Source organism: Mytilus californianus, unplaced genomic scaffold (assembly GCF_021869535.1).
Source record: "Mytilus californianus isolate M0D057914Y unplaced genomic scaffold, xbMytCali1.0.p SCAF_2, whole genome shotgun sequence".
Lineage (NCBI taxonomy): Eukaryota > Metazoa > Mollusca > Bivalvia > Mytilida > Mytilidae > Mytilus > Mytilus californianus.
This window is the reverse complement of record NW_026262668.1, coordinates 101,993,610-102,019,355: the sequence shown is the minus strand read 5'-3', so window position 1 is coordinate 102,019,355 and position 25,746 is coordinate 101,993,610. Positions and strand designations below refer to the sequence as shown.

At 32.3% G+C, this 25,746-nt stretch overlaps 1 protein-coding gene across 3 annotated transcripts in view; it reads right to left on the bottom strand.

The window, feature by feature from the left end:
• Positions 1–25,746, bottom strand: part of LOC127730622 (kinesin-like protein KIF3B) — a 274,564-nt gene that overhangs the window by 235,007 nt on the left and 13,811 nt on the right. For 2 of the 3 annotated variants that reach the window (XM_052239115.1, XM_052239114.1), the window contains exons 8-14: positions 21,455–21,524; positions 20,983–21,075; positions 17,291–17,432; positions 14,996–15,083; positions 8,247–8,342; positions 4,579–4,652; positions 94–1,089 (exon numbers count right to left, since the gene is read on the bottom strand). In XM_052239115.1, the coding sequence (XP_052095075.1) occupies positions 977–1,089; positions 4,579–4,652; positions 8,247–8,342; positions 14,996–15,083; positions 17,291–17,432; positions 20,983–21,075; positions 21,455–21,524 (676 nt within the window). In that variant the 3' untranslated portion in view covers positions 94–976. Of the gene's footprint in view, positions 1–93; positions 1,090–4,578; positions 4,653–8,246; positions 8,343–14,995; positions 15,084–17,290; positions 17,433–17,452; positions 17,583–20,982; positions 21,076–21,454; positions 21,525–25,746 lie in introns of all 3 variants that reach the window. The other variant, XM_052239116.1, reaches the window with a different exon arrangement.

Genomic DNA, 25,746 nt, shown 5'->3' with positions numbered 1-25,746 from the left:
TATAAATTTCATAACATTAAAAATTTTGCAATTTTCCCAGTTATAAAGGGGCATAACTCTAGAACAGTTAAAGTGACACTACCAAAATTCAACCTTGATCTGTGTTTTGTGGTAATAAGCATTGTGTATAAGTTTCATAACATTTGGTTGAGGCAAACTTAAGTAAGAGAACGGAAACTAAAACTTTTGCAATTTTTCCATTTATAAAGGGGCATAACTCTAGAACTGTTAAAGTGATGCCACCAAAATAAAAACTTGATCTGTGTTTTGTGGTAATAAGCATTGTGTATAAGTTTCATAACATTTGGTTGAGGCAAACTTAAGTTAGAGAACGGAAACTAAAAATTTTGCTATTTTTCCATTTATAAAGGGGCATAACTCTAGAACGGTTAAAGTGACGCCACCAAAATTCAAACTTGATATGTGTTTTTTTGGTATTAAGTATTGTGTATAAGTTTCATAACATTTGGTTGAGGCAAACTCAAGTTAGAGAACGGAAACCAATTTTGGGACTTACGGACGTACGGGCGTACGTACAGACGGACAAGGGTAAAACTTTATGCCCCCACCCCTAGGGCGAGGGCATAACTCAGGTTCAAAATTCCTCAGGCAAAGTTGACCTTAGGGTGTTTCAGCTATTTTATTTAGATCCCTTCTGGTAAAATAACTCCTCAAGTATTCAAGTTTTCATACATATTTGGTTTTGAAATTTTTGTGCTTGAGCATTCCTAAAGGTAAATCCAGAAAAGGGCTTCAGACACACTAAATTCAATAAGTGTGTTATTTTCATTTTATAGCTTAATTTCCATGAGTGGACAAAGCATATTTTCTCTATGTTCCATATAAGCTAAATGTAAGATTAACTGCTTTACAGAGCAACATAAATGAACTTAATTTCTATAGTTCATCATCACTTCCCTTTTTAGTTTAAGTGTGTTTTAATTTATGATGGCCCCTTTTCTTGCTTCTCAACTGTTTATGACTCTGCCAGTGTTTGAAGACTTCCTTTACCCTTGAGTATTTTGCTTTCCAATGTCTGGATTTTTGACTCTAGAGCTAATTTTGCTTCCTTGTCACACCGGAAGTCACCTATAAAAAAACCTTTTTAAATCAATGACCATTAACAGCATGCATAGGACGGGCAAAGATGCATCACTTTGAGGGCATAGATAATTTGTGTATAAATAATATTGAAATGTAAAATATATTAATGAATAATAATTATTTATTATAATTATGGGGTAAAATCAACTTCTTTTGGCAGTAGATTTATGTGATATTTATCCACTAAGATATATTTAATTTTTGACAGTAATATCAAACCATGTAAGTTTCAGGATTTTAAGTATAAATGCAGGTGTGAGGTAGACATGACTGAGACAATAAACCAACAACACAATGAAACAAAATCAATACAGCAAAAGTTTGTTCATTGTTTTGTACATAAATCAGGCCATTAGTTTTCTAGTTTGAATTGTTTACATTTGTCATTTTTGGGCCTTTTAGTTGACTATGTGGTATGGGTTTTGCTCATTGTTGAAGGCCGTACAATGACCTATAGTTGTTAACTTCTATGTCATTTGATCTCTGGTGGAGAGTTGTCTCATTGGTAATCATATCTTCTTATTCTTATAGCAAAGGTAAACATATCATCCTTAACTATAGACAGCAGTCTATACTCTATATGTCAAATTATGAATAATTATGTAGATTTACTTGTAGAAATTTTTAAAACAAGTGGATTGTTTAATTTTTACTTGTTCTATTGTTTTAAATAGTTGACGATTTTAGTATTACTATGAAATCTGTCTTAAAAGAAGTTATTTGGGAAAGATGCTTTGTTTTTAATTGAGACAGTTGTTTAGCTTATGCAAGTGAAACTATTAGATAATATTCATTCAATGAAAAAAGAGCTAACTTCAAACCAGTTTCCCATTTACAATGGTTAACACAGTGTTGGTATATACTAATTTTACTGTATTTTTTTTGATAAATGCAAAATCTGAAATGCCCACATTCTTGTTATGTATAGAAAACTTCAACTCTAGAATGAAAAAACTGCAAAAGGCCTCCATATCATTCAATATTTAAACTTTGTTTTCTGAATATGCAAAAGTAGTTATATAAGAGCTTGATAGCTATAACATTTGTTTAGGAGAAAAGAAAATACATAAAAAGGAATTACCATATATATTTGATTTGACTGTAAAACTGACCACACCAGCCCCTGACTACTCCAAATAAATGGGGAATGTGTCCATGGGACACAGGTGATGCCCTCACTTGCATATAATGTTATAAAGGGACATAACTCAAGAACTTTAAAAGTGACGCTACCCAAATTTGTACTTGATCTGAATTTTGTGGTAATAAGCATTGTGTATAAGTTTCAGGCAAACTTAAGTTAGAGAATGGAAACAAAAAATTCAGCAATATTTCCATTTGTAAAGGGCATAACTCTAGAAAGGTAACCGTGACGCCACCAAAATTCAAACTTGATCTGTGTTTTGTGGTAATAAGCATTGTGTATAAGATTCATAACAATTGGTTGAGGCAAACTTAAGTTAAAGTGGAAACAAAAAATTTAGCAATTTTTTCATTTGTAAAGGGGCAAAACTCAAGAAAGGTAAAAGTGACGCCACCCAACTTCAAACTGTATCTGTGTTTTGTGGTAATAAGCGTTGTGTTTAAGTTTCATAACATTTGGTTGAGGCAAACTAAAGTTAGAAAACGGAAACCAATTTCGGGACGTACGGACGTTCAGACAGACAAGAAAGATTAAGAAAACTTAATGCCCCCTCCGCTTTGCGGGGGGGGGATAAAAATTAACTGTGAAATATATTTCAGTTATTTTAAGACATACATGCATAAAATTTTGCCTAGCTTTTTTCAATTAAAATTCCATAACTCTGAAAAAACAAATAAGGTGAACATAGTAAGTAAGAGTTCAGACCTTAAGATCCTAGTTATTTGGTGAAGTTTGAAATAAGTATATCACTACTTTAGGCAAACTTGATTTCGACATTTGAGATATTACTAATTTCTGAAGATGGAAGGTCACATAATGTGAAAATCATCAAAATTTATAGACTTCAAGAGAACAATTCTTAATACAGAATTTGATTAAGTTTGAAATATAAGAAAATTGCCAAAATTGCCAAAAAGTATATCTACCCTCAAACATAATGTCAGATTACCATTGCTAATGATTTGGCAAAGTTTGCAGTAAATCACTGAGGGGATACAAAAGTTAGTGTGCCAGATGTGAAAGATTGTATATTTTTGCTTGCAACTTGTTTAAAGTGGTATTAGCTAAGAACTAGACAAAAAAACAATTTATGATATTTTTTGCTTCAAAATTTTTTAAAAGTGGTATTAAGAAATAATGTTTCACTTGAAGCAGTCAGTTTGGTTCAATTTTGTCGAAATAAGCTCAAAAACATTGATGATGTATTATTGACTAGCAAGTTTAGCTTGACTTGCAAGTCAATAATTCAACTCATTTGAATCCGTATTCAGGTGAACTTCAATTTGACCCCTTACTGCGGATGGGTTATGCATAGGCTAAGCATGTGTTGTTATTAAAAAGAAAAGAATGTCGCAATTGAAAAGAGACACAAGGCAGCCACTGGGAAGATCCCTTTCATTGACCGATTCTGCCCACATTCAAATACAGGTCTAACAACAATTTTCATATTTTTTTAATCTATGACATGAAATCAAACAGACCTAGAAAAATTGTTATTATACGATTGCACATGCTTGCCTGTGTATTTATATTTAGACTTTTTGTAATTTGGATAGATGCTTTAGTATGTTATAAATAAAAAATCAGAGTTCTAATGTCCCCCGCGTTGCACATATTTTATCTGTCCAAGGGCAATAAATAAAATAAACCTTTATTGTTGCTCTTTTAAATTCTTATATTTATCTTATGACAAAGAAGGCTAGAGAGCAAATGCAATGCAATTTGCAATATAATTAATATTTCCAAGGGGCATAACTCTTTTAAAAATAATAGAAGGGCACGGATTTTCGAACTTATCCGAGACATTGCTGATATGATAAGTTTCATAAAAATCTGGCAAGAATTGTATAAATGAGAGCGCTAACAATGCAATTTTCCATATTATTAATATTTCCAAGGGGCATAACTCTGTTAAAAATTATTGATCAGCACTGATTTTTCAAATTTGTCTGAGACAATGCTAATATAAACCTATGATATAAGTTTTATAAAAATCTGGCAAGAAATGTACAAGTGAGAGCTCTAACAAGACCGGAGGGACAGAGGCACAGATGGACGGAAGCCCGATATTTCTATGTCCCCCGCAACACACTGCACGGGGGACAATAAAATATGAGATTCTGAGCATTTGCATGACATACTGGATGGTTTTTCTTGTAAGCAACAATTTGGTGAAAACCCTTTATAAATTCTTTCTTGAACTGTTGATGTATATAAATGGACCAACGTCAAATATTTAAAAAGGTAATCCTGCATACAAGGACTGACAGATGTGTCATTGATTAATTCTACAACTCAGTGTCCAGAAATTGTGTGGATCAGTACATTACCTGAATCAGATTCTTGGGTATGTTCTTCATTCTGTATTTTGTTATTCAAAACTGTTTCTAAATGAGACTTCAACCTAAATTTTAAAAAAAGCTGATTATATGCCAGGAAACAAGGATTCTGAGAGGAGTGCAACAACTTACAATATTACAAAAAACTTCTATCGATAACTGTTACACTGTTGAACAAGGGAAATAAGTGTTGAAAGTTGTCACCAGATTACTTCAGTCAAAATTTAAAACAACATCCTAAATAACTTGTTGTTTTAGGTCAAGTTGCACTTAATGGCTCATGTCAAAGATTTTGTTCATAAAATTTTGCAAACAACTGCAGGTTCTTAAACTTGAATTAAAATTTTAAAAAAATAATGACTTTATCCCTTTTATTTTTCTGAAGTAGTATTGAAGGATTTAAAAAAAAAAAACTCATGTAAGCAGTCAATTGACAATTTAAGGTAAGTTGACTTATTTGTAGATCTTATTTTGCTGAAAACTTTTGCCTTCACAATTCCTCTCAAGCTATTATAGTTTCTACTAAAATGAGTATAGTTAGTCTTCCAAGGGCAATGTCAATTGACAGTTCGTATATGTTGACTCATTTCTAGATCTTATTGTTCTGGTCATTTTTACTGTCATTTTTACTGTTCAAAATTTCTTTCTATCTGTTATAATTTTCAAGATAATAAACAAAAACTGCAAAATTTGGAAACATTTGACATTTGCAATAACTCTAAAGGGAGTAGTCTGATTTTTCTAAAAATTCACAGGAGATAGACTTTGACCTGCTGGTCAATTTTAATTCTGTCAGAATTACTCTAACTGATTTAGTTTTTCAGATAAAAGCCAAAAAACTTTGAAATTAACTAAAACATTTACAATTCAGGGGCAATAACTCCAAAATGGGTTGTCCAATTTGTCTGAAAATTCACAAGAGATAACCTTGACCTTCTTATCAGTTAAAACCCCATATTAAATTTGCCCTAACTGATTTAGTTTTTGAGATATAAGTCAAAAACAACATTTTACCTCTATGTTGATTATTGTTCTATTTTTTGCAACAGCAGCCATGTTTGTTGATGAATCAAATCCCCAGATACTTTTTTACACTAGATACCCTACGGAACATTAAGGTGAAGTTTGATAGCATTTGGCCCTGTAGGTTCAAAGGAAAAGACTTTTTTAAAAGTTCATGACGATGGACAAAGACTAATGATGCAAAGTGATGGCAAAAGAGTGTACACGCTGAAATATCTCACCTACTATACTGACCATTGATTTTATGTTGATAGTCCTAAATATAAAGTTTTACTACAAGTATCACATTAAGTGCCAGTCTTTGTAAGAATCAGGCAATTTTGAAAAAAATCAAAACATGGACGAAAAAAACCCACCCATCTAACCATCCTATTTTGAAGTTACACTCATCCTGAGTTAGAAATGGTAGGTCTTTCTTTTCTGTATGTCTGGTATTTATAGAAATCTCAGATAAATTTTGGTTATAATGATAGCAAATTACAGAGTTAGCTCCCCTTAATTGTTAATTTCTAGTGCATTTCAACCAAATTATATCTTGAATTACCGGAACAGGACAAGTAAACAAATGTTATACACTTGCACTATTATACATTTTGAACATAAATTAATGTCAACTTGAGTGGGTTTTTGTTTGTCATTTTTTCACCACTGCCTGATTCTTAGACAGATTGGCACTTAACATTTATGATCTAAGAAAATGAGGTCAAGGTCAAATAAACCAAGTCAGAAATACATGTACACCTTTAATACAATTATTCCATACACTGAATATAGATGACCTATTGCTTATAGTATAAAAGAAACAGACCAAACCATGGATATTTTATATTGACCGATGAACCATGAAAATGAGGTCAAGGTCAAATGAACACTGCCAGACAGACATGTACACCTTAAAATCATTCCACACATCAAATATAGTTGATCTATTGCTTATAGTATCTAAGAAACAAAGTTAACCAGGAAAACTGAACATTGAACAATGAACCTTGAAAATGAGGTGAAGGTCAGATGAAACCTGCCAGACAGACATATATACCTTACAATCATTCCATACACCAAATATAGTTGACCTATTGCAAACAGTATTAGAAAAACAGACCAAAACACAAAAATTTAACATTGAGCAATGAACAGTGAAAATGAGATCAAGGTCAAATAAAACCTGCCAGACTGACATGTACATCGTAAAATATTTCCATACACCAAATTTAGTTGACCTATTGCATACACTATTAGAAAAACAGACCAAAACACAAAAACTTAACTTCAACCACTGAACCATGAAAATGAGGTCAAGATCAGATGACACCTGCTAGTTGGACATGTACACCTTACAATCATTACATACAGCAAATATAGTAGACCTATTGCTTCTAGTATCTGAGATATGGACTTGACCACAAAAACTTAACCTTGTTCACTGATCCATGAAATGAGGTCAAGGTCAAGTAAAAACTGTCTGACAGACATGAGGACCTTGCAAGGTATGCACATACCAAATATAGTTATCCTATTACTCATAATCAGAGAGAAATTAACATTACGAAAAATCTGAACTTTTTTTTTCAAGTAGTCACTGAACCATGAAAATGAGGTCAAGGACAATGGACATATGACAGACGGAAACTTCATATCATAAGGCATCTATATACAAAGTATGAAGCATCCAGGTGACTGTCTTCTACCTTCTGAAATATCAAGCTTTTAAGAAGTTAGTTAACGTGGCCGCTGTTGCCAGATCACTATCCTTATGTCGAACTTTCTGCGACAGAAGTCGCAAGCTCAACAAAAATATTTGCAATGAAAGCCATTAAACTATCATTTTTTTTACTGTTTTATCTCTTTGTTCATTTTTTTAAAAAGATTGAATCAGCAAAAAATTGAAACTAAACACAATAGGCTTGATTTTGAACAAATTTTGTTAAAATTGGTCAAGTGGCATTAGAGAGAAGAATCATTTAAAATGTCTTAAAGGATGAATAAAGTACACCCAGTAATGGCAACCTCTCACACTTCCTGTTTGGACCAAGAAAGAGCTAATAAGAGATATGGGATATACATCATTAAGAAAGCCACCAAACAACACAAAAAAACAAGACATCTATGGTATTCTTGAATAAAGATTAATGCCAAGCTGACAGAAGAGATCATTTGTATATTGTATACATCTATTAGACATTTTTCTGCATACTGCTGTACCTTTCAACTTTCTCACATTTAATACAATGAATATCTTTAATACAAACATATACGTCAATATTACCTATAGTTACTGAAATCTATGTCATTTTGTGTCTTTGGCAATCATACCACATCTTCATTATATATATATATATATAAATTTGTTTTAAGGTGTTTTAAGGAATGATATAATACCAATGTCTTTTTAACCAGTATATTTTCTCTCTTTGGTACTCAAGTTTTTTGTTGAAATTACATAAATTATTGTATACAGTGAATTTCTCTGCTTGAACTTCTCTAACTTGACCTTTCTATAAATATATAGCTCACCACATTATATTTCAAATACAATGCTAATGTTAATTAATTTTTACCAGCAACACAGCAAAATTGCAAGATGTTAAGTATAAAACAATATATGTATATAACCTATTGTATCCAATGGTATATACCTTGCTATTTCTTCCTTACATTCCTTCATCAGAGAGTTTTTTGGATCCCAGTTAACCTTGGCTTTGTTCTTAATGTTTTTGGCATGACTTGCAAATCTGTAAATATTAGCATAAATTCTTTTGAAATAACAAACATGCCCCAAACTATTTCTAAGATAAAACAACTGCTTGAAAAATTCAACATAAATATTGATGTCTTGCCTGTTTTTCAACCACTTCTTTTTGAATAATCACCATGGAAATAAGATGTCGCATGGCAGCTTACCAAATACAATTGACTGACTGGTTGCCCTTAATCTGACCTTACCTTATCATAAAGTTAAACATGTAAAATTCCCAAAATTTCAAAATTAAAGAACCTTTGTGAGCATGCTCACATACCCCATGCCCCCACATTGTCAGTGGGCAAACAAAATCTCCCTAGATTCCTAAGTTCAAAGACTCATAACTCCTACAAAAGTCAGCTTATATTTTTTTTCTTGTGGATATGCACATTAACATATTATGTCCTTATTATCTTTAAAGTTTCAGGAAATTCTGTTGTGTGGTTTCAGAGGAGTTGAGATGACAAACTGTTGCAGTAGTATATTGAGGCCAATAAGTGCAAAGGGCATAACTCCTAGAAAAAAAATTGAATCATAATTTCCTGTCGATATGCACATCTACATAGTATGTCCTTATTATCTACAAAGTTTCATGAAATTCTGTTGTGTGGTTTCAGAGGAGTTCCGATGACAAGAACACGACTGACAGACTGACGGACGGCGGACAGACGGACGGACAGACAGACAGACAGACAGACAGACAGACAGACAGACAGACAGAGGGATGTGTCAAAAACATTATACTGTAAATTCAGAAATTATTGCGATGTTTTTATTATTGCGAAAAATGCGACAGGGTTATAATCGCAATAATTTAAACTCGCATTTTGAAATATCTTATATGATTTAAACAGGATTTTTGTCAATATAGCAAAAATTAAAATCGCATTTTAGTCTAAAATGACAAAATCGCAATAATAAATGCACGCAAAAATTTCTGAATTTACAGTACCCGACGCAAAAATTGCGTGGGGTATAATAAATGGACTATGAATTTAAGTGACAGGGTCCCATAATATCCATGTAAATTAGATATGCTCATGTTTTTTCAATTGTTTACCAAATATAATTGGCTAATTATCAGTGGTTCCCCATATACTAATCTAATCACATACTTAAATGTAGACTCTTGTGGATAGTTTTCTCATTGGCAATGACACCACAACTCCTTACTTTTATATATGCAAATGTTCCAGTCAATGAATCATGACTAGGAGGCTTGTCAAAATAATCTCCATTGAATTGAGATACACAAATTCTAATACAACTGCATACCAAATAACATCTACATTCCATAAGTAGTTCCACTTCACCTGACCTAATCACAACTTTTAACAATTATTGAAGACAAGGACCACTGTTGCTAAGTAAATAACTTTTTTTAGCATATCTGCTGTTTTAACAACCAAATCTCATCTTTGTGACATGTTGAGTCAAGACAAATAACTGCAGTTTATCCATGATAGCTGGAAGTATGGAGACATTTTGATCTCCCTCACTCACTCTATTGATAGTTACACATTTCTTCTAGTAATCAACTGTATATATATTTGAGTCTCAAAAGTGCACACACTGAAACGTCTTGCTTGCTCTACTAACCATGCTTGATTTTATGTTAATAGTTACTACAATTATCATAGAATATGAGGTCAAGGTCAGATAATACATGTTGACCTACTGCATATACTTTACAAGAAACATATCAAACCATGAAAACATTATATTGACCAATGAACAATGAAAATGAGGTCATGGTCAAATGAACCCTGTCAGACAGACCTGTACATCTTGCAATCATCCCATGAACCAAATATAGTTGACCTATTGCTTATAGTATCTTAGAAGAAGACCTTACTACTGAAACTTAACATTGACCAATGAACCATAAAAATGAGGCCAAGGACAGACATGTACACCTTACAATCATTCCATACACCAGATATAGTTGACCTATTGCTTAAAGTATTAGAAAAACAGATCAAAACACAAAAAATTAACATTGACCAATGAATCATGAAAATAAAGTCAAGGACAACAGACAAATGAGACAGGAGCTTCGTAACAAAAGGCATCTGCTTACAAGGTATGAAGCATCTAGGTCTTCTACCATCTGAAATATAAAGCTTAATACAAATAGTTGGTAAACGGACAGAAAGTCACAGGACAAAAAGTCACAGGACATAAAGTCAAAAATTTGATAGGGCAAAAAGTCACAGGACAAAAAGTCACAAATAATTTGTTGACAATTGTTTGAATATATAAGAGAAAGATCTTGAAATATTTTCTTTTTATTACATATATTCATTTTTAAGTTTAGGAAATTGTTCATAAGCCTTGATAAATGAAAATTTATTAAATTTTAATCATGCAAAGGATATATTTCTTTGCCCAAAAAGAAGCCATTTAAGTATCAAGTCACTTTGACATGTTGTTTTCATAACAATTATTTGATCATTATTGATATTTATTGAATAAATTTTAATTACAAAGTTGCTTCATATATAATAGTTCAAGAAAAAAAAAAAAAAATTATTTTTAAAAAATTAGTTTTTTCTTTTTTAAAGAAAAATAATCTCAAAACTGAATTGTGACTTTTTGTCCTGTGACTTTTTGTCCGTGACTTTTTGTCTGTAACTTTTTGTCCTGTGACTTTCTGTCCTACATTCAAATAGTTTACACTGCAGCTGCCAGACTGTAATCCCTATGTCTCTCATTCTGCAAATTTCGTCGTAGCTGAGACAAAAAAACATCCACAAATTAAATAGGTATATCAGATCTTTTTGAATTGACTTTGAAGTGCAAAAACAGGAACAAGTCTTAAGATTTGTGCAATGATTCTAATAAAAGATAATTATCTAAGAACCAGATAAAATAATATCTTAAAATGTATAGATAAATACTTAGGTTCAACAAACGGCTTTGTTAGTGTCAATCTTATTTTCCAAATTAAATAATACAATAAACTCAGTATTGAGCTTTGTTTTCTCAATGACATCATGATCAGGATTACTGATCAAAAGTCAAAATTACCTATGTATACAAGCACTATAACACACTAAGGATTTCTATCTTGTAATATAGAAATTGGAAAAAAACATTGACAATATTAAAGGACATTTGTCATGCCCAAATATTTGTCAATACATTATAATTTCATCTTATTCATAGATATATACCTTTTACCAGTATCGTTGCATAAACCTTCAGACTTATGTACAAACGATTTGTGACATGATAATTGTAAAAAATACTAATAATCTAATAAGGTGAAATAATATTTTATAGACCAATATTTTGCACAACTGATGGCCTTCCTAAATGTAGATCTTTTTTCTAAATGCCATAATACAGTATGATTATGAGTTCTTTGTGTGTTCAAACAGCTCACTCATACTGTGTAATTTGTTATTGAATCTGTTATCCTGTACTTCATCAACAAAACTCAATACCATGTAGACATGACAGAGTGGCAACATAGAATATTACTATCTTTTATCAGTATTATTGCATAAATCTTTAGACTTTTATAATTTTCCTGATTGTGTAGTATTGTCAATTCTCAACTGTACCATACCTATTAAATTTTCTGGTTGGTTATTTTCTTTAAACTCTAATACATGTTATATATATATAAATACATGTAGAACTTAATTCTTAATGCTTTAGTATAAACCTGAACTGTTAATACTATCACATCAACACTTTTATTTTACAGGCAAAACAAGTGAAACTGCGAGCTACTGCTCACTGATGATACCCCAGCCCAAATACGGTACGTCTAAACACTGCTAAGGAGTCCTTAGTGCACTAAGGACGTATACTATGCCACTAAGGACTAGATGGGGTGCTGTTACATGTATTATTTTTCCATATTAAGTTAGAGATTGATATTTAATGCATAAATTAAAAAAATTATAGAAAAATAATCATAAATAAACGAGTTATTAAGCATTGTTTAAGCACGTGCCCATTTTTCTTTGATATGCCGAAAATCAGTGAACCGATTGACACGTGCCATATAACATAACAACTGAATAAACAATCATAATCTTTTTATTTTAAGTAATTAACAATTGTATCGAAAAGATTAATGTTTAATAATTTATAATTAAATATGTTGTTCTTATTTGCAATGATTAAAAGGACAAATAATTTTATTTATTTTTTATTTCTTTCTCGACAAAGTTATTTGCCATTTGTGCACGACTTTGATGTGCGCCAACTAATAAGTTAAGAGTGTGGTCAGCTTGTTAAATGTTTATGTAAGAGCATGGAAGTAATATTTAGAGATACCAAGACAAAAGGAATAGATATATTTATAAGCTTTTTGTTTTAATTTTAATTCTGACAAAGGTGCGTGTTTCATTAAAATTTATGAGTAAATTCTGAAAAAAATATCAAAACCGGGTGTTTGCTTTTCCACTTTCTATTACTGCTTCATACTTAGTACGAATTACGATTGAATTGAAAAAAAAATCATGTGACGTCCTTGGGGTTATTCTAAACCACTAGTTTTCAACCAGTTTGATAGCTGTTTACAAAGGCTTCATACCGTACTTATTTTTTCTTTTTGTAATTGTTCGACATTTGTTTTTTTCTCAAAGTATAAGAAGTTTAAATATCATTATCGAACTTGGAAGTTTCATTTTTAAATATATAAAGGAGACAAATGTTTTTTTTTAAATGTTCCACAGTTTTTAGCACATTATTTCCGAAAATTATCCCGGCCCGTATGTGTTAATTTAGAGCTTTAGATATAATTTTGACATAAAAAGGTTATGCTTCGTACGAATGCCTTGAAAATATGCTTTTTCATGATGTGAAAATAATCATTTTTTGTAATACAAGATAATTTGAATACTTTAAATCTCTCACGTGTAAAAATGAAAAAAAAAATAAGGATTTGTATAGTTTATTACTATATAAATCCTTGAAAAAACAAACAGAAATATTTTCAAATATATTTTCTTTAAATCTATTTTTCTTTAAGAAGAACAAGTATGTCAGAAGGAAATCCGATTTGTATTTTTTTAACCAAATTGTCTGTTTAAGATATTGTATGAAATAATGACTATGTTGTATATGCTTTACTCATTGTTGAAGGCCGTACGGTGACTTATAGTTATTAATTTCTGTGTCATTTTGTCTCTTGTGAAGAGTTGTCTCATCGCCAATCATACCACATCTTCTTTCTTATATTGGTTGCATGTAGTAAACATTTATTATCATATTGAATTCGTTTTTGTCCAGTAATACATTGCTTAACGTCTTCATATATGAATATAAATTTAGATATATTGCTCTGGAAACAAATCTATTATTTACAAGAAATAATTACAAAATACTCTTGAGAATCTGAAAAAAAAACACATGAATAAAATTTTAACAACTTATTCAGTGCGAAGTCAAATCAAAATTGATCACTGAAATATAATCTGAAAAACTATTCATTTATTAGTATCCAACTTTTCCAATATTGTCGATTAAACACAACAGATAGCAGGATTCCTGTGTAATCAGTTATGTAATTTGACACGTGTCTAACGGTTCATTGATTTTCGGCATATCAAAGAAAAACAGGCACGTGTCTAAACAATGTTGAATAACTCATTTATTTGTGATTATTTTTCTATAAAATTTGAATTTTATGCATTAAATATCAATATCTACAATAATATGAAAAGACATTACATGTAATAGCATCCCATCTAGTCCTTAGTGGCATATCATAGGTCCTTAGTGCACTAAGGACTCCTTAGCAGTGTTTAGACGCACCCGCCCAAATATGGATAATTTTAATAGTGTAAAAATATGTAAGTGTTTGGTAAACAGGAAGTTATTTAGTGATGAATCTGAAAACGCATCACACAATATAGCTCACTCATATAAACCTTGAAACCAAATTTCAGAAATCCTTGTAATGTAGTACCTGAGAAAAATGCGACGAAAAATATTCATGGGACGGACGGACGTACTGACGGATGGACGGACAGACAGAGGTAAAACAGTATACCCCCACTTTTTTAAAGCGGGGGTATGAAAATCTATATATATTTGTTAAGAAGACATTTTGATATTTGAAAAAAATACATGTCATTCATTAAATTTACAATTCTTTACACATGATGGGAAAGGAGGTATATGGTTTATTATTGACACAAAACCCAAATCATGTCAAACCTGCCACTTGTTTAGTTAACTTGTCATGTCATTAGTTAACTTGTCATGTCAACCCTGCCACATGTTAAGTTAAGATGTCATGTCAACCCTGCCACAAGTTTACTAAAACTAGTCAGCAACTTGATCAATGGGTGTCTGTTGTTGTATCTTAATGTTTAATTTTGTCATTTAAGAAATTTTGTATTAATTGCAGAACTTGAGTAATCTCTGTTTAATTTAATCACATATTTTCAAGACTGAAGCAATAAAGAGTGCTTGACATATGGTATAGACACTTGTCTAATGTTAAAGACTGTTTACCTATACTCTTTTGTGACTTTGGGTTACTGTCTCATTGGCATATGCACGTCTACTTTTATTCATATATTATGCCTTTTACCAGCTGTGAAAGTTTGAGATACATTTAAAGCCAAACTTCCCATCTTTATTTATAAACATATAAAATGGTGAATTTGACATACATACCTTAGAGTACTTACTGTTTCATCATGATTATAACTTGATGGACCAATGTTAGCTATCCATACAGTTTTGGCATTTCCTCCTAATGACTCTAGGAAATAAATGAAACTACATTAATTTGCAGTCCTAGTGTGGTACAATGTTTACTCTCATTACAACAATTTCAACTAATAAATGTCCAGAGGATCTTTTATATCCCATTGAAATGAGAAATTCAGCTGCTCAACTAAGTTTAATTGGCAGTTCATAAAAGATCTACATAAAGTTTTATTCCCGTTTGAATGGTTTTACACTATTAATTTTTGGGGCCCTTTATAGCTTACTGTTCGGTGTGAGCCAAGGCTCTGTGTTGAAGACCGTACTGTGACCTATAATGGTTTACTTTTATAAATTTTGACTTGGATGGAGAGTTGTCTCATTGGCACTCATGCCACATCTTCTTATATCTATTAAAAATCTTTTTATTTTCTGGTGCCCTTTTCTGTGACATGAGCAGCAATTGCTTTGTACTACATGTATTTGGGATAAAACATTTTTTCAGTGAAATTGCTTGGCTGACTGGGAACATTCACTATGATTAAATAAAATTAGAGGCTCTGAAGAGCCTGTGTCGCTAATCTTGACTTATTTATAGATCTTGTCCTGCTGATCATTTTAAGGGCAATAGTTGACTGACGATTTGGGCTATGTTGATATATTTGTAGATCCTGTCTTGCTGATCATTTTGCTATTTAGATTTCTATCTATACATTAGTTCTTTTCAAGATAAAAGGCAATTTTTTGGTATCTAAAGTTTTTATCTAACTATTATAGTTTTAAACATTATGGGCAAAAACACAGAGAATTACTAAAAATTGTCATTTACGGGCCATAACTCCAATAAGAAGGCTAATGATGACTTGGGCTATGTTGACTTATTTGTAGATCTTGTCTTGCTGATCATTTTTGCTATTTAAAGTTTCTATCTATCTATCTATCATAGTTTTGAAGACAATAGACAAAGAAGCAAAAAAAATGGTAAATATCCAGTCGTCCAACAGATATGTACTGATAGTAATTCAACTTTATATCAAATATCAATGATCTACCACAAGTAGTTCCTATCAAACTAACTTAAGCATAAAACTTAACATATGTTGACGCCGTAGTCTCTGCAGCCGTTGCCAGAAAAGCAATTCCTATGTCTCCCTTTCTGCGACTTTCATCGCAGGCGAGACAAAAAATCGATAATAATGTAATAAAATTTTCATTTTTTTCTTGTTACAAGAAAATGCAAGCAAGTTTGGTGACATAATTTTTTCTTTATAATTTCTTTAAGCATATTATAAAACCTATCTTCTCATATTTTATTTCAAAATTCTATCTCCTAGATTTCTTTTTATTTACAAAGAAGTGTTTTTTCCTAAACAATCTATGCAAAATTGGGCAATTTAGCACTACTTGTAGCTCGAAAAATAGCATGATGACCCTTACTTTTCCTTATATTTTTGAAATAAACACGGTTAAATCTACATTTTGGCAAAGTATTAGAAAATTCTATCAGAGGAAATATATAGTGATGATCCACCTTAACAACAAATGTTAAGTTAATGATATTTGGTATGCAGTTGTATAAGCATTTGCAAGTCATGGTTGCTGAACTATGAAAATGAGGTCAAGGACAAAGGACATATGCCAGAGGGAAACCAGAACAATGGAAACTCTGGTGGATAGTTGTCTCATTAGCAATCAAACCATATCTCCTTACTTTTATATATATATATGTTAAGCTTAAAACAAATAGTGTATGCTGTCACTGCCACCTGCTTAGCATTCTTATGTATTGTATTCATCAACATTTGTCACATAAAAGAAAATTACAAATTATCCTGACCATTAAAAAGAAGGAGTGGTCTAGTATATATTAATGCCACAGCAAATCCAATACTTCTTAACACAGAAAAGTTAATTATTAGAAATGACAGAAAAATGTTTAAATTTTAACTTATTTTCATAAAGCTTTCAAAAGTGTTTCTGGCTGTTATGTTCAAATTTCCTATTGAAACCATTATGTCTTAAACTGTTTTCCATTAAAAAAGTTAGGTATTATATTTTCCCTTATTAAAGTTTTTAATATAACAGAGTTGGATGCTATTTTCAAGACAAATAATTTTAAAATGTCATTTTAAGAACCTAATTTTGAAAAAAGTTTTAATGATATCTTATATAATATTTTCAAAATGATATGATTTTTCTTTCCTTTATGAAAAGAATTTACCACCCAAAAATAACCAACACAGAAAATAAAAATAATTTTACCTCTCAGTAATCTTGTGACCTTTGAGTCTCTGTATGGGATATGTGTTGAATGTTCATCATCCAGAGCACATATAACATTACTTAAAGCTCTGTTATATGAGTGTCCCATTCCAATGCTTGTCGCCTCTTTTAATCTCTCTCCCTGATAAAATATAGAATTACCTTGTAATAACCTAGTGAGTTTGGAGTCTCGATAAGGTATAATATTGTTCCCATCTGACATGACAGTAATTATATTTCTCAAACATGTAATAGAACAATACAAACTTCTTGCCTCTTTTAGAACATTACCCTAAAAATATACAAAAATCTCCAATTGTTTTATACATAGATTGTTCTTTAACTATTCAATATAATGGTCATTACTTTGATTCAAAATTCTTTTCAAACAAATTTCATAATTTATCAGAAGAAATATGGTCTATCAAAATTGCAACTTTTATTCCAACTAATTCCCAAAAAAATTCTCAATGTTTACACAGGAAATTGATAATATTCCATTACTGCAAAAATGATTTCAAAAAGCTAAACAATGAACCAAAAATTTAATATCTAAAGTTCCAATTAGACAGTCAAAAACAAGTAGCTGAATTTGTCCATGGTAGACAAGCCAAAAACAAGTTGAACTGTGAGCTATTGCTCATTAATGAAACCCCTGCTATTTTAGAAAACTTGAAGTTGATGAGTGATGGATGTGAAAGTCCTCAATTTGTAGTTTCTGAGAACAATGCAATCAAAACTTTGTGCAACAGAAGCAGGAACAGAAAAATATCAACCAGTATACCCCCTCCTTCCAAGCAAGGTATAATAAAAATATGTCCATTTGTAAAGTAATACCTGAGAATTGGCTTTGGGTGCATACATAGATCTGGATGCAGATGGTCTACTCCAATAGCCTGCCTCAACTTTGCTGAGACAAAGTAAAGACTGCATTCAAATACAAATGGATTGCTACGCCATAGTTAAATGTCTCCAGTTACTGAGTAACCATGAAATACAATTGTCTCTACAGTAGATTGTTTTACAACAGATACACAGATTACAATACCAGTACAGTTTGGAACTTTAGTTATTATCAATGTAATTATTGGCATTTCAATTGACATGCAGTCATTTTAAGAATTCAGCAAGCAACATTACCACCAACAATTTTGTAGCTATCTAATCAAGGATTACAAAATCAGGTAACCTGTTGATTGAAGTATTTAATGGTCTTAAAGGAGTTGTCTTCACAAGGCGATATTGTCCAACAATGGCAAAAAAAGTCTCATAACTTCCCAAAATTTGTTTTAATCAAATTGATGGTATATTATGGTTAGCTGCACATGATGACAAATAATCCTACGAGCGAGAACAAATTAACAAAAAATACAATAGGTATATGATTATATGCATATACTACCAAGTATGAAAGCTTTCTGTCAAAAGTTCTGAGAGGAGTTGACCTCACAAGGTGTCAATGTTTTACAAAAGTAAACTAGAACTGTCAGTGAACTCACTATACGATACCCCCTCCCCACAATACTATTAGTAAATTTAAGTACATACCGGTAATGTAATTGCATTTGATTATATCCCCTTTAACATGCTTGAAAGGGTTGTAATCCTCTATGGACACCCTTACATATAACAACTGTGTGAAGTTTCATTAATATCCATCTAGCCATTCAGGAGGAGAAGTTGGGCTTACAAGGTCCATGGACAGCCAGACAAACACAGACAGAATAATGGATAGATAGACTGGTTGATTTGTATAAACCAGCAAAACTTTGTTTGAGGGAGGGTAATGGTCAAAGTCAAAGTTCCATTACGCCTGCAAAACTTGTCAATTTAAACTAATGGAAGATTATGGTTATTTAAATATAATGACAAGAAACCTGTTTAAATATAAAAACTTTCAGGCAAAAGGCCTAAGAACATTGATATGTTATACAGGCTCGTTGGTCAAGTGTATGATACACTCATATTGTGTATTTTGATATTGTTTAAATAAAAAAGGGATAATAAGAAGGCATTCATTCAAATGCAAATAAAATGGCTCTGTAGAAAAAAACATGCATAAGGCACATAAATATTGTGTCAAATATGACTGTTAAAAGTCCAATAACTCTGAAATGACAAACCAGAAAATTTTCAAAATAAAAAATGAGTCTACATTCACCAATCCTAAACTCAGCATTAAGTTTGAAGTAATTTGATCCAATCAAATGTCAAAAATTGCATTAAATTAAAAAAATGCCTTTTATTTATCTGTAGGTCGAAGTCCCATCACTATGGAGTGACACATCAGAATTTTTAAAATCAAACAGAGTGTTATGTTTCAACAATTTTAACAATTATGGAAAGTTTCCAGTAAATTAAGCCAGCAAACTCAAGTTATTGCACAACCTGCTGAAAAACTTACTAAAATCAGAAATATAAAGTCCTGTGGACCATGCCCTAGGGGGCAGGGCCTCAAAATAGTCGTCAAACTGATATGTACTGATAGTAATGCAACTTCAAACAAAATACCATTGATCCATCACAAGTAGTTCCTATCAATCTAACGTAAGCCGATGTGTATGAATTGTTTATAAAGGAATTAAGAAGGGTTATGAATGAAAGCAAAATAATTTCTCAAAATGTATTTTTCATAAATTTGAAGAAATTGATTTAATAGAATAATTTGTATATATTGTAATAGTTAATGTAATATTGTTTATTATATTCTGAGTATGTTCCTGGCAACTCAGTTTTTTTTCACAGGAAAACTCCACTGGCTCTTGGACAGTGAAGTATAATTGTAACAAGCAATCTTTAGAATAAAGAATATATTTGTTGTTAAAAAAAAAAAAAACATTTAAAATTGCTAATTAATTCAAAGTCACTGGTCATGGACCATGACCTAGGGGGCAGGGCCTCAAAATAGTCGTCAAACTAATATGTACTGATAGTAATGCAACTTCATACAAAATACCATTGATCTATCACAAGTAGTTCCTATCAATCTAACTTAAGCAGAAAACTTTACATTTAAAATTGCTAATTAATTCAAAGTCACTGGACCCTGGCTTGGGGGCAGGGACTCAAAATGGTTGTCAAACTGATATGTACTGATAGTAACGCAACTTCATACAAGATATCATTGATCTATCTCAAGTAGTTCCTATCAAACTAACTTAAGCAGAAAACTTAACAATTGTTGACGCCGTCATCGCAGCTGTCGCCGGAGAAGCAATCCCTATGTCTCACTTTCCGCGACTTTCGTCGCAGGTGAGACAAAAATAGAGGCTTTAAAGAGCTTGTGTAGCTATACTCGACCTATGTGCAGTTTCAAAAGCAGTAATTCTTCTACATTAAAAGGACATTAGCTGTGAGATATAAAAAAAATTAAAATATGATTTTTTTTTGTTCAATCATTTATCAAAGTGAAATAATAATTCGCTTTTAGCAGACAGTTTAGTTAAATTTTGTCAAAATAAGCTAAGAAACATTGCTGATGAATTATTCAGTTGCAAGTGAATAATAATCGACCTCATTGAATTCGTATTCATGTGACCTTCAATTTAATCCATTAGCTAGAGATTGGTTACGCATGTATTAGTCGTGTTCAGCCATTAAAAGGAAAAGAATGTCAACATTGAAAGTGAAACAAAGGTGAACCATTTCATTGACTGATTCAATCCATTAAAAATCATTGGAGATATGATTACCTGAGCTTGTGGTTTACTTATTCTCTCACTACCAGCAAAGTCTACTAAATTTAAGCGTCCAACTCTTGTGTGATATTCTCCATCTCCATCCATCTGTCATAAAAAAACATGTCTTTAATAAAATATATTAAATTGTGGCATTACCATGACTTGACCATAAAAGTTTTGATCATTATATATCAGTATCATTATGAAAAAATCTGACTGAACTACGATTTGTTTTGTAAAATCAAACTACTCAGTTGTTCTCATTCCTAATATAAAAATATACAAGCTTATTAGATGTTATGGAAATATTAGATAAAAGGACTGACAAATGATGGATGGAATGGATTTTAGAAAGAATGGATTGACAGACAAGCGCATTGCAATTTATCACCCTCTCTGTAAATGGGGGTAAAAATTAAATGTCTACTTATCTACTAGACATATCTACAGAGAAGCAATATGACAATTTCATCTACATACATACTTTACAGCATTCTATAGTGATAGTAAATATTGAATATGCTCTGGCAGAAGCTCTACTCATAAATGTATCTCTGAAAAAGACAGACCACATCAGATCAACAAGAAATGATTGTAACAGGATGCTGTTACGAAGTCTCCCAAACGAAGCTCCCATAATTCGTAATTCCCAGGGTCGCCTGACATTGGGCAACGTCCAGTGAAAATTGGTTTGGTCCAGTAAAGTTATATGCATTAGTGATGCCTGGGGACTAACCTTGTATATCATTCAAATCATCTTGGCATGACAAACCAGAATATATATGGTTTAGGGGTGGGGATCTCGACCATTTACAAGATATTAGAACATTGGGGATGGGGGGAACCCCTGGGGACTGACCGTATACGTCATTCAAATGTTCGAGACATGACAAATAGGAATATATATGGTTTAGGGGTGGGGATCTCAACCATTTACAAGATATTAGAACTTTCTAAAATGGCAGGGGGTCGGGATGACCCCTGGGGACTAACCCTGTATATCATTCAAACCATCTTCGCATGACAAACCAGAATATATATGGTTTAGGGGTGGGGATCTTGACCACTTAGAAGATATTAGAACTTTCTTAAATAGCAGGGGGTGGGGGTGACCTCTGGAGACTAACCCTGTATTTCATTTGATGTGCTTTATCATGACAAACCAGAATATATATGGTTAAGGGGTGGGGATCTCGACCATTTACAAGATATTAGAACTTTCTCAAATGGCAAGGGGTGGGGGTGACCGCTGGGGACTAACCCTGTATAACATTTGATGTGCTTTATCATGACAAACCAGAATATATATGGTTTAGGGGTGGGGATCTCGACCATTTACAAGATATTAGAACTTTCTCAAATGGCAGGGGGTCGGGATGACCCCTGGGGACTAACCCTGTATATCATTCAAACCATCTTAGCATGACAAACCAGAATATATATGGTTTAGGGGTGGGGATCTTAACCACTTTCAAGATATTAGAACTTTCTTAAATGGCAGGGGGTGGGGGTAACCCCTGGGGACTAACCCTGTATTTCATTTGATGTGCTTTATCATGACAAACCAGAATATATATGGTTTAGGGGTGGGGATCTCGACCATTTACAAGATATTAGAACTTTCTCAAATGGCAGGGGGTCGGGATGACCCCTGGGGACTCACCCTGTATATCATTCAAACCATCTTAGCATGACAAACCAGAATATATATGGTTTAGGGGTGGGGATCTTAACCACTTTCAAGATATTAGAACTTTCTTAAATGGCAGGGGGTGGGGGTAACCCCTGGGGACTAACCCTGTATTTCATTTGATGTGCTTTATCATGACAAACCAGAATATATATGGTTTAGGGGTGGGGATCTCGACCATTTACAAGATATTAGAACTTTCTCAAATGGCAGGGGTCAGGATGACCCCTGGGGACTAACCCTGTATATCATTCAAACCATCTTAGCATGACAAACCAGAATATACATGGTTTAGGGTCGGGGATCTTGACCACTTAGAAGATATTAGAACTTTCTTAAATGGCAGGGGGTGGGGGTGACCCCTGGGGACTAACCCTGTATTACATTTGATGTACTTTATCATGACAAACCAGAATATATATGGTTTAGGGGTGGGGATCTCGACCATTTACAAGATATTAGAACTTTCTCAAATGACAGGGGGTGGGGATGACCCCTGGGTACTAACCCTGTATATCATTCAAACCATCTTAGCATGACAAACCAGAATATATATGGTTTAGGGGTGGGGATCTTGACCACTTACAAGGTATTAGAACTTTCTTAAATGGCAGGGGGTGGGGGTGACCCCTGGGGACTAACCCTGTATTTCATTTAATGGGCTTTATCATTTAGAACATTTTCAATTAAAAAGTTTGTGTCTATCACGAACGGTTTTCAATTTATAATCATTTGAAAATTTAAAAAAATAAAATCCCATAGGCTTCTATAGTAAAACCCTCTTTTCTTTTTGCCCCTCAAAGTACCCCTTTATAAACCCCATTGCAAAAACAAAACCCTGATTGCACCACTAGACATGTTAGTCTAACATATTGTGAAACCCTAAGTTAATCCGACAAGCGGTTTTGGAGAACGGGTGCGGACAAGTTCAAATTTAAAAGCGGCGGAAGAAGAAGAAGAAGAAGAAGAAGAAGAAGAAGAAGAAGAAGAAGAAGAATAATAATAATAATAAGAACTGAGCAAAAACAATAAGTCTTCCCAAACTTCGTTTGGGAGACTTAATAAAATAAAGGCTAGTGCTTAAAGCATACATGCAGATTCGATTTATCAATGAATCTTTATATAACATAGTTTGAAATACAATAAATAGTAATAGGTATATATAATGAACAAGAGAATATTTAGAGCCTCAATCGTTCACCTGTCAAAAATTGAAATAATAGGCAATAACTCAAAAGTTAGTAAAAAATTGTCTTTTAAGGGCAATTGCTACTATAAGTGGTCAGTCAATGGTTTCTGTCATATTAGAATTCTTATAGATCTTGTATACCAATCATTTTTGCTGTTAACAGTTTCTACCTATCTATTATATTTTTCAGGATTAGGGCTTTTCCAGAATTAATTGAATGAGGGAAAGGGAGGAGGGGGGTAGGGGGAGGTAGGAAGGCACTATTATTAAAATTTGATGGGTGGTGGTTATTTTAGACAGATAGCCTTAACAATTATATGAAATAATCATTTAAAAGTTCATGCATGGCGAGGTTAAATTGACTTCCATACTTTTATTTCTGGAATAGCTCTTAGATGCAAGTACTCGAAAATTAGTAAAAAAAAATCTTCTTTTAAGGGCAATAACTCCTGTAAGGAGCCATCTGTTTGTTACAGTCATTTTGGCATTTTTGTAAATTTTGTATAGCTGATCATTTTTTGCTATTCACAGTTTCTACTGAGTACTTATCTATTATAGTTATCAAGATAATTGGAAAGAACATGTAAATTAGTCAATAATTTGGGTGCAAACAGGAAGAAGGTAGGTATTGACATTTTGAGCATTTTTTACACAATTAGATTTTCTCTATCTGTTACAGTTTTTCGAGATATAAGACTGTTAATGCATTTTACCCTTATGTTCTACATTTAGCCATTGCAGTCATGTTTGTTGACTGACTGAAAAAAAAACACAATCTTATACAAAATAACATTAGGACCATTCACCCATAGTTTGGTTGAAATTGGTTCAATTGTTTCAGCAGAGATCATTGAAAAAGTAAATGATAGACATGTAATCAAAATCAATCAAACAATAGTTCATTCCTTTTGAAACTGTATCTTTTTGTCTGTTTAATATTCTTAAATAAATAGATAGAACAACTGCATCTATGATCATCTATCTTCATGTTTTGTTCAAAAGGCCTATTTCATCAACCGGTTCCTTGACAGGTGTCAAAACATATATATTTGGATACAGAAGTATGAGGACATCCGACAAAGTCGTCAATAACAGTAGATAAACTGTTGACACAGAGATATGTCCACCCTTTTGTAATTTTGATAGTATAATGTAAATGTTGAAATTAAAATGGGATACTTAAAAATGTAAGCTATGCAAAACATTAAAAGTCAATGAGGGTGCAGGGCAAAATAAAACCTCCATGGAAACAAGAAATGGAAAAGCTTGTACAACTGCATACCAAATATTATTGACCTACAACTATAAACTGACCTAAACCCAATCTTTAACATTTTAACTCTATGCAAAACATTCGTGGTCAAAAGACCATAACTGAGGAGGCAGTCCAAATATATCTCAAAGGGAGTTTGAAAGTTACTTCAAGCAATTACATTGCATTGATGTTTTACAGTTATGTCATCCCTTAGTTAAACACTCATCAAAGGATAGAAGCATTTTCACTTCTCATTTTACATTTCGTCATTTTGCAAACATTCGACTTTACTGGACTTCTAAACTTCTTAATGACAGAAGTAAAAACCTGAGTTTTCCAAATGCTTTAGAGTTATCAACCTTTGACTAGTTTGAAAGCAGTAACTTTTAACAACACAGATTTTTTTCACAATCTATTCAGTTTGAATTGACATATTAAAGTTAATTTGGGAGTTCAATATTTTTGTTATACTTTTTTTGAAATGGCCTTATTGGTTTTCTGTATGGATCACTGGTGTTGTTTTTTAACAGTTTGCATATTTCGGTGATATTTACTCAATGGTTTTATATGCAAGTAAGCTGCATGTATTCATGTGTATTTATTTGGACGAAAATATACCTACTGCTAAATTTATGAAAATAA